Source organism: Oryza brachyantha, chromosome 2, assembly GCF_000231095.2.
Source record: "Oryza brachyantha chromosome 2, ObraRS2, whole genome shotgun sequence".
Lineage (NCBI taxonomy): Eukaryota > Viridiplantae > Streptophyta > Magnoliopsida > Poales > Poaceae > Oryza > Oryza brachyantha.
In genome coordinates, this window is record NC_023164.2 from 20,487,198 (window position 1) to 20,500,818 (window position 13,621).

Consider the following 13,621-nt stretch of genomic DNA (forward strand, 5'->3'; position numbering starts at 1 on the left):
TTTGTTTCTAGCGTTAGACGCAGCGTGCTTTGGCCTGGACGCACGGCGAGATCCTTCGCCTACAGCCACTAGCTGATAATTGCGTATCTACACTTTAGTATAATATATATATCGCCCACGGTCACGGGCGTACGTGCTGCATATAGTATCAGGGCCTTGGCCCTGGAGAATCCAATGTAGTGGATATATGCTGGTTACCATATAGCTTTCCCGTTTGCAAATCATGGTGCAGGAGAAAGGAGCTGTGTGATCGCTGTGGCTGCTTCTGTAGGCCGTGTCTTGGTCTTTTGCTCATGAGATCCTTCAGAAACAGTAACAGCAGTGAGCGTGCAGCTCGTATTGGGTTTGTATCAGGTAGGGGTCTGTCTGGACGAGTGGCTGGCATAAAAAACAGTAGTAGAATATACCACCAACAGTGCAGCAGTGCATGTTCATTTAATAGGAAAATTATATTGTGCTACGGTATAGGATAGTTGCTCACATGATCAGACAGGCTAATTGGAATGTCTGTCTTCGCCGGGGGGCCGGGGGTATAAATAAAAAATAATTGAAAGCAAGCATACTACCGCTGTCAACCATCATATGATAGAACTTTTACTCATGAATTATTTGAGCAACGGTGAGTTCAACCGCTTAACTGTTATCACGGAATGCAATTCAAGATTCTATCTACCAGGAGCCAGCTAAGCAATAATTTTGTCTCCGAGACAGCCAAAAACATTTGCGAATCAAGGCACATATCCTGCATACGAAAAGGAATATCAGTAGCTGAGCTCAGTTTGTCCTGGGAACATTTCTTCCATGAAATGATTTCAAACAGTTTTAGTCTTGATAATGCGGTAGATAAACAGACAGATCAAGTATATAGATCACAGCACCACGATTATTGAAGCACAAGCAAACTAGTCGTTCCATCGAGATAACTGGGTGATCAAACAGTCAGATGTATTCCCCCATATACAAATATTCCCCAACTTAGCAGTAGAACATGACACGTTTGACATTTTCCTTCAGATCAGGAAGCGGCCTTACAGCAACATTCCCAGCAGCCTTGCCGCCGCGTGCACCAGGAGGGGGGCCACCACCACGGGTATGGGCACCACTCGCCATCGACCCACTATCTGAAGTATCCGGCTCCATGTAAAATCGAGCTCGAAAAGCCGCAAGATGGGCATAGTATGCAGGAGGAACTGCAGAAATTAAATAAATTTAAGAATATGCCATCACACTAAGTGACTGAAGGGATAAATATTTTCTACACCAATCAGGTTAAATAAAGTGCAAGTCGAGTCATCTGCTCACCAATTGATACAGAACGGGTGCACCTGGCATAGCTGCGAGGATAGGATTACACGGAGGGTTAGCTTACAAGTAATGCGATATAAATAGCGAGATATAATAACGTAAAAGAAAATTACGTGTAGCACAGGTTGTTTGTCAGAGTTTGCAAACCATCAGCAGTAAATTTGTTCTCATCCCACAGAACATGATAATGTGCAGGGCGACTTGTTCCCTAAAAATAGTATAAAGTACAATCAAGTGAATTTCATCTTATGAAGAACGTTTTTTGACTAATATTTGAGTATAGAGAAGCTGACCTGAATGCCAGCATGGCTACAGAGGTAGAAATCAAATTCAGTAGGATGGCATATCTTAGAATCAACCACGGTGCCTGAATTCAGTTTGTGAAATTTACTTAACAATTATCATAAAGAAATAAGATATCGATCATAGGGTTGACAAGATATATAAGTTACCCGGTAGTATATTTCCACTTCTATCAACAGTGCGTTGGTCCTTGTGGTTATTAGCAAACAGCCGTGTATGATGACGCTTCTGGACCACCACAAAGGTAACAGGCGGCTGATAATCAGCTTCCAAAGATGCACACGCCTAGGAACCAAATGCAGTCAGGAATTTTAGTGATAACTTTATCATGTGAATATATTCGGTGGTGAGAAAATAAATAGACAAATTAAACTCACTTTTCTAATAGCATCAAGCTCATAGAACAGAACCTGATAGAACTGTCCTTCACTGACACCATCCCTGAAATGAGAGATGTTAAATGTCTGGACAACAGTACCAGCTGGATATGCACAAAGAAAGAAAATTACCTGTAAAATATAATCCTTTGTGGCTTCTGTCCAGTTGACCTCTTGAAAGAAATGAGAAGCTCTCTGTATATTTAACTAACAGAATTTATACGTGTACATCAACTATCAAAAAAATATTCAGGTTCGTAGTGACCTAGGCCATACATACCTGATCATTCCACCACTTATAGTCCCTCTTTGCGGATCTTTCCATACTTTGAAAAGGTCCTGTATCAACTCCTGACGATGGGCCTGTGCACTCACTAACCCAGCATATTTAGTGACCTCAGGCCAGTCTTGAGACGCAACAACCTGCATGAAGCATAATGTCACAATAACAATCAGAAGTCCATGCGATACACGATCAAGGACACAGTTCTACAAGATAATAAAGAGACGATATAGCATAACATTGAAAAGCTATGCACTTACAGCTGCAATGGAAGGGCTAGAATCTTCTCCAGGATGAGGATGCGTAACATCAGCACCAAATATGATAGTTGGCCGATCACTAACTAGGGGGATTCTCCTTGTCAAAGCATCAACAAGTACAGTATTTCTTCCTCCTACCTATAAATTAAAGGAATATAAATATAATAAAAGGTAAGGTAGAAAACTACATCAGGCAAGAAGAATTGGTAGAACATTTCCGAACCTTAACATTGATTTTAAGGGCAACATTTGCCAAATATTGTTTGCTCATCTTAAAAACATGCTTCGTAAGACAGCATTGCGAGACCAACCCAAGATCAGTCTCACATATTCTTTTGAGATCACCTGTGGAATGACAATACTATTAATACAGATTTTTAATCAGATAGCACACAAGTGTTGTTTTGAAATAAAAAAGACATACCATAAAGAGACCCATTATTGTCAGGCAATATTGCAATCAGTAGGTCAAGCTCCCCACCCTGTGCTTTCAGTATATTCATGGCATCTTGATAGCGTGCTTTGAGTGCTCTTTCTACATGCTCAGGTCTTGCAGTTACTGGAGGAAGCACGGGATCAACTGAAAAGTCCTACAAAGAGAGAATACGTAGCATGGAAACAATGTTATGGTCCAAAAATAAAAAGTCAAATGGCACCACTGCGAGACGTCTGGATGCACCGTTAGATGGCAGAAAGACTTACCATGCCAGATATTTGGCACATAATAGCAAGCTCGCGACAGAAACTTCTCGCAGCATTATCTTGGACATGCCGAGAAAAATTGATGCACGTCCAGTGGTTAACTCTGCCACCATTGACCATTTTCTGCAACAAGCACATTACCAAGAAAACTAATAGTTACAATTGTACAAATTTTTGTTGGAGACATCTTGAAAAACGGATCATTGCAACAGTTACTGAAGAACGGAAGAAGACAAAATTTTCGATTACAAAAGAAAAGTGATAACCTAGTTTATACTTTTTTAGGGGATACTTTATGTAGATATGTTTTCCAACAAAACATTTATAAAATCATACCTTATTCATCATGTTCCATTGGCCAATTCTTGGCAAGACATCCTTCTCTCTGCCACTGTCATGGTACTTGAGCTATATAGAATAATAGTCAAATATCGTGGCATAACATAAAAAAGACATGAGAATATGAAATATAGAAATGTCATGTCTTGAACATTGATCTTACCCAGGGGGGAGGTAGAACACGAGCTTCAACCGAAGCAAGTCGCTCATCAATCCTTATGCCAAACTCCTGCGCATATGGATCCTGATGGTATGCATTGTGATGCACAGTCTGGTCATCAAAAACAACCAATTAAATTATATAACTTACAAGTCAGGCCCTGATGTTCCAATAGGGAAACTGATTAACAAATGATATGTGCAAGCAACACAAATAAGCCACCTTAATATGAAAAAACATATAGAAAAAGTTTAAATCCATAATAAGACAAGGACCTGGCCATAGATACAATAACAAGGCATTTGATTGGAAATTTGTGTAAGACCTAAAAGTACCTGATCAAGAGTTCAGAGCTACAAAAAATTTGTGAAAAACGAAAACCACAAACATTTACAACAAAAGGTTTGGTAATACGTAATGCAAGACAAACTCTAGATACAATAACAAGTGTTTATATGCATTCAAATACTAACTCCAAACTCCAAAGAGTAGAGAAATAATTTTCATGCTATTGGAAGACTTTGCATACATGGCCTAAGCCCTAAAATGTACGACTTCATGAGAAAAATAGAGCATCAAGGAATGAAAACAATGATATCCACTTATAGTGCAGCAAAGATATAGAGCAGATGGATATAATCTGCCCAGTAAATGCAGCCATAATAACCTGTAAAATGTCCAGCTCACGATCTTGAGGGCGCTGGCAGGTCACTTTAAGAAGAGCAGTTATCTGCTTCTCATTTAGTCTTTTTGAGTAACGCTGTCCCTCAACAATCTTACAGACCTGGAATTTAAGAGTGGTATGAAACAATTTCTGATATCAAAAGGTGCCTATAGCATTTGTGATCTTGCTGAGTGTTGAACACGTTAGAAAAAAGAAGCTTCTTACAGATGTTATTTAGGACACTAACCTCCATTGGTAGATAATTTGGCCTTTGTTGATTCCCCACTTGCAAGCAAGGTAAAGTGGTGTGCTTAATGTTGAAGCCATATGTCTCCTGGAAGTATTGCACCACCGTCTTCACAGTACCATGACTATCAATGGGGAAGCTATACAGCACAAACCAAGCAAGTGCAATCATCGAATTATCCAACCAGACACACATTGGCAACCAAATAATAGAGATATGAGCAAGCTGACTACATACGACAACTCTCGCGTTGCTTGTGAGGTAAGGCCAGAAATGCGATACTTCCTGCGCATATTGCCTCTATGTGTCACCTCAACCTTTACACCTCGTAAGGCCTTCTTGATCTGACCATTGGGACAAGTAAGGAAGCTTGTGGAGTGAATACAGTGAGCACAAATATACAAATAAAGTGTTGTGTGCTAAAACAGCACGTGGGAATATTATAAACAATGACCTAACCTTAACACGATCAGCATCAGATAACGGTCTAGCTGAGATGTCTCTGTTCAAAAGCTGTGCAACAAAATCAATCACAGGTAGAGGCTCGATGAATGCTGTAGATGACATATCTGCAGGACAATTAGCAGGTTACCACCATATGCAAAAGAAGAGACACAGTTTGATGATATTTACGAGTATATGATCCACATATTATCACCAATGAACACATATCTACACAATTATCACCCGTAACCAGTGACAGATAAATATTTGAATATGGCATCTTAGATTCAAGGTTTCCAGATACAAGTGACTCCTAACATTGGCTGCTATTGTCCATAATATTGGACTATGATATTTAAATTTGTAGGCTTCAATACAAAAAATGGTAATGATGCCATCTGTTCCTGAAATTTATATAGATAACTTAGAGAGATGTGTAATTTAATTTATGCAGCTCAGAAAAACTTTTTCATTATATTAACTAATCAACCTAACTGAAAGTGGCACTAGGGAATGGAAATATTAGAAAAAATAACAGTTAAAAGTTCCATGTAACATAGAAATCTTCTAAGTTATTGTTTCAAAGAAGAAAATGGTATTTGTCAATAGTCAATCAAATAGATTATTGAACACAAACATAAATGTACATGTAAGTCTCGAAAGTAAAAGAAAAAAAAAAGCAAAATAGTAGCTATTCTAAATTACAAGGAATATTGTTCTTCGAGTAGTAATATGAGACATGAATACAAGGAATTGGGATCAGACCAATATTCAGTGAAAGTCCCATCTGTGTGGGTCGTACGCTTTGGTAAAAACCACGCCAACTTTCCAAGCCGTCACCAAGCTGTTGGCGCCTCCCTAAGTTTGGCGAATAGAATGACCTTGCAACTGGAGAATACCTACGTGCAGAAAATACAGAAATACTAAAAACCATGCTAACATGGTAATTATATAGCACCAAATGGCATAGAAAATTTACCTTGCAGTGGGCAATTCACGTAGAACAATGTCAAGAACTTGAAGAGCTTCTTGAGGAGCATCCGCTTGCCTCCCAGATAAAAACATGGCTAAGTGGTGGAGATCAGCGCGTGCAGCAAATTTGATCACGACCCTAAATTGTCTCTCACGCCTGACGACAAGCAGATGAATCATTAGAACATGAATTTACCAAGTTGTTGATATGTCAAAAGGGTACCTCTGTGTGCCTTGCCCAACACCAGGGCTCTCTTCTTCATCCTGCAGAATAACGTCAAAGGTCCTAGAAGTAAATGGTAATGGACCAGCTGTGTATAAGCTCTTCCTTCCATCATAAACTGGAAGACGCCCACCCAAGTGAGACTGCCTATACTGTGTTACAATTTCGCCAATGACAGCACGATTGACACCACGCGAAGGAACCTCCGGAGTTATAGACACCTGATAGCATGTTAAATGAAAGCTCATGAAAACAACAGAAGTTATCAAGCTTCAAATGCATACCAAAGCCACACAGAAAATAAGATCTTACATCATACTGATGAAGGTCTTTGTCAGGAAGTTCAGCAAAGAAATGGTTTGCTTTAACGATGCACCGATCACCAAACGTACCCTTGCCAGGGCGCAATGGGAATCTCACGGATTTGCTCGACGGTGGTGCAGGTTGAATGGCCTGGCTAGTGGAGCTTTGACCCTGGATAGCAAGTTCTTGAAACTGTTGTTGGACTTCATCGGTGCTGACCTCATCAGGCAGCGAAGATGGGCCAGTTCTTGATGGTGACGGTGTAACCACCGCAGCTTGGTACTGGACTTGTGAGGCTTGGTGCAGCTCGGGAACTGTTCTTGATGGACTGGCAGGAAATCCACGTCCACCACTGCCACTCCTGTGTTGTGGCATTCCTCCTTGCCGTTGGCCACCACGGCCATAGTAGTCATGTGCTTGATATTCAACTGGATTACCACCCGGTTGTTGTGGTGTTGGCCCTCCACGACCCTGGTAACGTCCACCACGTCCCTGGTGTTGTCCACCACCACGACCAGCATGTTGAGAATATTGAGGATTCGCAGGTTGCCAACCACCACCTCCATGCTGTTGAGCTCTCTCTGGTCGTTGTGTTGCACCCCGTCCAGGGCCTCCAGTGGTTTGCTGAGTTCCGGAACTTTCCCCAACATCACGGGGTTCAGTTCTTCTCTTTCTCATCATAGGTAAAGCTGCAAAGCAAGGTGCATTTTTAAATTTAGTGTTACTATTATAAGCTAATGCAAAACTAAAGCACGATAGAGTTCCAAGGGATATACAATAGGAAATACTGAAAAAAAAAACAGAATGTGGAAATCCATCAGTGCCATGCAATCAAAGATGCTACATCTGCCATATTGTATGGCCCAAATTACAATCTTTTCCAACATGTTGAACAAGATTTGTGTATAATAGGTGACACGGGAATTTGAAAATCAAATGTAAGAATTATGCAGGTAAGTAGGACTTTGGGAGTTCTTCTGTTTAAAAGAAAAAGAAAAAAAAAAGATATCCCATTCAAAGTTTAGCACATCACTAGGTTTTCAGAAGATAGCCTGACACAGTGTACTATGTTTATCACAAAAGGATGGAAATGTGATAGTGTCATTTGTATCTAAATAAATAAATAGATCTTATATAGCTATCTGCATTACATCCGAACACACATAACTCAAGTAACAGCACAGGACGATATCGCATCATCTAACAAATAATTAGAGGACACAGATCAAACCAAACACCATCCTCTAAGCTCCACGTGGTGGGTTACCTCAAATCGAGACGGATGGCTGGAAAGGGATCGCCCAGTTAGGAACGATTGGGGGGAACCGGACCGAGGAACTCCGTCCCCCGTTTCGCCGTCACCGGCACCGGCGCAAAGCAGCGGAGCCGCAGCCGCCAGGCGGTGCGGACGCCCTACTGCCCTAGGCAGAAGCGCGCGCAGCCACGCGGCGCGGGGCCGGTGGGGGAAAGTTTGGGCGGCGGCGGCGGCGGCGGGCGAGGAGGGCTAGCACGACGTCGCGGAGCGGACGGAGGGGGCAGCGGCGTGCGAGGAGGGCTAGAAGGAGGCGGCGGCCGGGCCGGGGGGCGAGGGCTCGTGCGCGTGCGCGGCCAGGTTGGGGGGCGAGGGGGGAGGAAGGGGAGAGGGCGATGGGACTGGGAGAGCGAACCGACGGAAGGATGACGACTATAGGTAGTTCCGGGGGTGCTCGTGAGCTGCGTAGTGGAGACGCTTTTTATCCTTTCGGTTTTATCGTTTTGATTTTCTCCCGGTTTTCCTCCGTATTCATAGGGATCTCTTTGAAACTTAACTCGGAAGTATTACTCGTCATTTTTAGCCATTTTAATTAATCATAAAATAAGTTTAGTTAAGACTTAAGAGTAATTATTGTATTGAAGCTGGTAAAAACAAACAATAAATACATTGAAAATAAATAAAATAAGAAAAATTGTATTGTATTGGATAAGCGTACGGTATCGTAGCTCTTTTAGCTTTTGTATTGCTAGGTGTGGAATGTGTGAAAAATAAAGTTGTGAAGAATACCTTATCTACTTAACTTGAAATAACTTTGAATTGAGAGTTTTTTTTAACTCGAATGAGAATGTCTTGAACTGAAGTTAAAAGTTTAGGTTGTAATAACTTATCCCGGTATGAAAAATATGGTAATAGATTAGTATATAATTAATTAATTATTAATTATTAAAAAAATATAAAATAGATTAATATGATTTTTTAAACAACTTTTCTATAAAATTTTTACCATTAATTTCTCATTAGCTTGTTTCTAGGATAATTAAATTATGGGGTTTTGCTAATAAAAGAAACAAAAAAGTCAATCTAAAAATCATATTGATCCTTTTTAGTATAAAATCTTTAACAGTTAACTATTAATACGCTAATGGCTCGTCTCATTTCACGTATATTTGTTTCTTTTTATTTTTCATCCTCTCAAACTTAGCCTAAATGTGGACGTGAAGTCGAGAACTTAGGAGGTGTTTGTTTCTAGAGGCTAAATTTTGGCTCATAGTCACATTGGATGTTTAGACACTTATTATAAATAGTAAACGTGGACTATTAATAAAACTTATCTATAATCTTGGACTAATTCACGAGACGAATCTAATGAGTCTAATTAATCCATAATTAACATATGTGACGCTACAGGAAAGTGTCCAAATGTAACATAACAACCCCTTAACCTACCAAGTCTAACGGAACAATAGTTCACGTTTAAGAGCTTTTGAAAGATAAAACCAGTGGCTCAGACCGTCAAACATCCTAGTAGAAAGGAATGCGACGTATGGAAGTTCAGAAGAACAGACATGGGTATATCAACTCCACAACTGCCTTCGTACAGACGTACTTCTAGACTTCTAGCTGTTAGTACTTGACGAAATTTAGGTGTAGTACATATTGTACTCTACTCATGTACTCCTAGTTTGTACTGGTACTGACTTTTTCTAAATAATAAAAGGGGAATGTTATACTATAGTGGTATATACAAAACAAGTATTTTTATTGAAAAAACTAAAAAAAAGAGTACTACATCAAATTTAATAATTCATATAATTTTAGACAACAACGTGATATTCAATATATATCTTTAATTATAACTTTCTATCATAACACATATAAAAAACAAACAAATGTTTGTTTTGTTAAATAACTAATATATAGCTGTTGTGTCCATGTTTTCAAACTAAATATTTTAAAAAATTTCTGATATCAAAAGTTTTAAAAGTTTAACTGCATACTCATCCAAAACCGGCCAGAATTATTAAAAAATACCACAACCGCGTTTGTTTCTGAGAAAAAGGATGTTATTTATCTGGTGTAGAAAACGTACTAATCGATTAATACATGATTAATTAATTATAAAAATCACAAAATAGATTAATATGCTTTTTTAAATAACTTTCATATATAATTTTTTTTAAAAAAATATATTGTTTAACAATTTAAGAAGCATATTCATGGAAAACGAGAAAATATGGGGATAACTACGGGAAGCCAAACACAGCCATTCGCCCTCTCCAGTAAGTTAACTTAAGTCACTCGTTTTTTCCGTGCGCATGAATTTTCTATAGAAAAATTGTTTTAAAAATCATATTAATCTATTTTATTTCTATTAATAATTAATTATATACTAATTTATTATTACGTTTTTCGTGTCGGATAATTTACTTTGTACCCCTCCTCGAACGCAACGCGCCAGGTAAGCATGGGCTATGGAAGGTGACAGGTGGAGACTGGGCCGGCCTGCAGACACCCCAACCCCTGTACATGTCAGCAGCTAGAGGGCCAGCGGCGGCCTCGGCCCACGGATGACAGGGGGTGGACCACTAACGAAAAGTCTAATTCGCGCGCTCTCGCTCCTCGCTCCGAGCGAGCGCGCGCGAACACTCCTCCTCCTCTAGGCCCAGCAAGGCGGAGCGAGCGCCCCGGACGGCCCAATTCCAGGCCCAGTAAGTCGGTGGGCTGACGCCACACGTTTTTTTAAAAAAATTATGTGTAAAGTACAGAGTTTACATGTATAAATTCATATATATAAAGATTTTTATATATTAAGTTTATATATATATAAAGTTTGTGTGTATAAAGTTTATACGTATAAATACATATGTGTGTATATTATATTATATATATATATATATTGCATAAAGTTTACATGTACCAAGTTGTTTATATGTATAAATACATATGTGTGTATTATATATATATATATATATATAAAGTTTACGTATATAAAGTTTATATATATATAATTTATGTGTATAAAATTTACATGTATAAAATTTATGTGTATAATATATATAAAAACTTTATATATATATATGGGAAAAGAAATCCGATCGCTGTGGGGGGGGATCGCGCATTACCCCCCCCCCCCCCCCCCCCCCGACCACTAAGACCTCGAAACGTGCCGCGTGGGATCCACCTAGTGAGGTCCACCACCCGCGCACCTGGTGCGGGCAGGCAACCTGGCCTGCCCCGGCCGCGGGGCCCTCCGTCGGTCGTCAGTGGGCTTCGCTTCCGTGAATGAAACGAGATCGCACGGCCCCCGCCAACTCTCCGTGGCTGCTTCGGTTTTCACGCGTGGTTGGCTTATCTGCAAATTGCAAGTCGAATTTCTGTTCCTCCGTTGCATTTGATGCAGAATTTCTGTTCCTCCGTTGCAAGTATGTTCCTATCGAAGTTTGAAGCCTTGCCGTTCGTCTGTCGAATTCGTTCTCCTGTTCCCTGAGATGGTCGGCCGGTTGGTTGGCCGCCTTGCAACGCTTTCCCGCGGCGGCAGCGAGAGAACGACACAGACCCGCACAGCTGATCGGACATTCGACGGCAGCAGGAGGAGGAGCTAGCAATCATTATCGCTAACCAGATTCTCTCAATCGCCTCTAATTTGGCCACATCTCCGCCGCACGTCAGATCAAGATAAATGAACGACAACAGAAGAGATTTGTACTGTATCTACCAGCAACAGGGAAACAAGATGGAAAGCAACTGCTTTTGTTACAACATGCGATCCAGTTGTACCAAAAGCTAATCTAATTTGTAGTCACTGAGCGTCAAAAAGACAAAGAAAAAAAAAGATCACGAGCTACTATTAGTAACTGCAGACTGTGGTAGAGCTCAGTCGCTCGACACTGATGGCAAAAACTGTGCCCAGCCCAGCAGCAGAGAGGAAGAAGAAGAATTGGAACGGGAATGAGTACCTTGATGGCAGTAATACACGTTGTCCAAATGGAAGGCCATGTGCATGCAGGGTGCAGCCCAAGCAGGCGACAGAGAAGCCTCGACGCCGCAGTCAAGGCCGCAGCTACCTTCCGCCCTCGCCAATGGCGAATCGAGCTCTCTCTCTATATATATATACCCGCAGACAAAGAAAGAAGCTGTTGCTTTTGGTTTCCGAGGGGACGAAGGTAGGGCAGAGGAACTAAACGAGACAGAGGCGAGAGAGAGGGAGGTGTTCTTATGGAGAGAAGAACCGGTCTCGATTTGGTGGTTCGTACGGTGGAGGTGGTGGTGGCCGGCGGTTCTCTACCCAGGTTGTCCCTCTCGCCCGCGCAGCAGAAAGAGACACCGGCGATGGTGTGTATTGGCGGCCGACGCAGCAACGCACGGTCGATCGATCGCAGCAACGCAGGTCACCAGATTTTGTTTATCTATCCTGCTGCTGGTGAAGTGGTGGTAATGGTGAGGCGCCACACACGCACTGTGCAGAAACAGGCAGGGGTGGCCATCGGCCACCACAGGGTTTGCCTAGCTTGCCTATAGATTATGGCTAATGAGAATGGGATATCCTGATTTGGCCATGCTTTTTTGCTACCAAGATCATCCTAGTAGAGGGTAATTAAAGTTAGCTGGAAAGCTCGGAGTCTAGCACTCTAGCTACTTTTATGCTTTACTCCCATCTGAAAATACTCAACCTAGGAGGTGATACGAGCCCTTCAAATAAACGAATCTAAAACTCTATCAAGATTCGTTCTACTAACAAAGGTTATGTCACCCCCTAGTTTGAGTTTTTTTTTGGGACGGGAGGCTAAGATGAGTTGGCTTTAGGGTTAATTAGGAGATTATATTTATAGGTGGAGCCCCTAGAGGATGGTCTGTGTACTACATGTCATAATGTATCAGCGTCGTTGTTGGCGGTTTTGAGCTTCAAGTATATAATGATAGCAGGATGTACAGTGCTCCTTTCGTCTCAAATATAAGTATTTTTAGGATTATAAATTTTATACCATAATATAAATATCTACATCGATTCTTATAATTTCAACCATTGCAATAATTTCAGAGCTAATCATATGCATGGAAAGTGAATCTAATCAATTTAATATTTACAAATTGATTATTGAGATGACTGAATGGGAATATTTTAATATCTCTTTAATCTATACTAAATAAACTAAAACATTTATATTTAAAACAGATGTACGAATTAGTGCACAGTACGTTGGAAAGGGACGGATCACTGGTTTTTGGCGCTTTATGTGGCTCTGCCGCTCGCGCCACCAATTGGTTGTTTTAAGAGGCCAGTGGCCACTTTGGTTTGGTGCTTATCCTTTGCAACTAAACAACAATTATGATCTATGGAGACCTTAATTCTGTGTCCTGTCTACTGTGTCTGCTTAGACAGCTTTAGATATTCAGAGTTTTGTTTAACGGCGAGAGCGCCTAGCTAGTCACATGACACAATCAGAAAAGCAACAATTAATTTCCGGCAATGGCATGCAAAGGCGAAGGAGATTAGGAGGGAAAAAAAGGCGAAGTAGCATGGGAATGTATTGCCCAAAAATAGGCAGGCAAGTGGCGGCATTCCTTGTTTGTGCGTTGCGTGCACAGGTGTAAAGCGCAACGGAGAACGACCTTGGGTGTGTGCGCGAGCGAGCTGGCTTTGACTGCGAGGCAGCTTCACGGTTTCCAGTACGAAAATGCTGAAGGACGGGATCCTGTTTCCATCGCTTCACGGTATTCCTAGCCAGTTTTGACTTCGGCGTCTATGCCGATGTTAACAATAAAATTTGGTATTTTTAACTGACT

General features: G+C 41.0%; 1 protein-coding gene across 2 annotated transcripts; it reads right to left on the bottom strand.

The window, feature by feature from the left end:
- Nucleotides 1-865: 865 nt before the first annotated feature.
- Nucleotides 866-11,959, bottom strand: LOC102714812 (protein argonaute 1A). 2 transcript variants are annotated; one of them, XM_006648863.3, is made up of 23 exons: nt 11,794-11,959; nt 6,592-7,271; nt 6,280-6,500; nt 6,064-6,213; nt 5,850-5,983; nt 5,100-5,209; nt 4,878-4,984; nt 4,641-4,779; nt 4,397-4,513; nt 3,733-3,840; nt 3,567-3,638; nt 3,231-3,353; nt 2,953-3,118; nt 2,752-2,873; nt 2,529-2,666; nt 2,266-2,408; nt 2,118-2,180; nt 1,986-2,049; nt 1,758-1,893; nt 1,599-1,672; nt 1,419-1,513; nt 1,303-1,334; nt 866-1,190 (listed from the first exon to the last, which is right to left on the bottom strand). In XM_006648863.3, the coding sequence occupies exons 1-23, from the start codon at nt 11,837-11,839 to the stop codon at nt 976-978; spliced, it is 3,255 nt and encodes a 1,084-aa protein (XP_006648926.3). In that variant the 5' UTR covers nt 11,840-11,959; the 3' UTR covers nt 866-975. The 2 variants fall into 2 exon arrangements, with proteins under 2 accessions (XP_006648926.3, XP_015689391.2); XM_015833905.2 differs by lacking the exon at nt 11,794-11,959 and adding an exon at nt 7,850-8,253.
- Nucleotides 11,960-13,621: the final 1,662 nt, after the last annotated feature.

What these genes read in the sequence shown, in the direction of transcription:
- LOC102714812 (XM_006648863.3), bottom strand. Translation starts at nt 11,839, where the DNA reads ATGCACATGGCCTTCCATTTGGACAACGTGTATTACTGCCATCAAG. An exon ending in CAAATTATCTACCAATGGAG is followed by an intron (nt 4,514 to 4,640) that starts GTTAGTGTCCTA and finishes CTTAAATTCCAG; the next exon opens with GTCTGTAAGATTGTTGAGGG. An exon ending in GTGAGCTGGACATTTTACAG is followed by an intron (nt 3,841 to 4,396) that starts GTTATTATGGCT and finishes TTTGATGACCAG; the next exon opens with ACTGTGCATCACAATGCATA.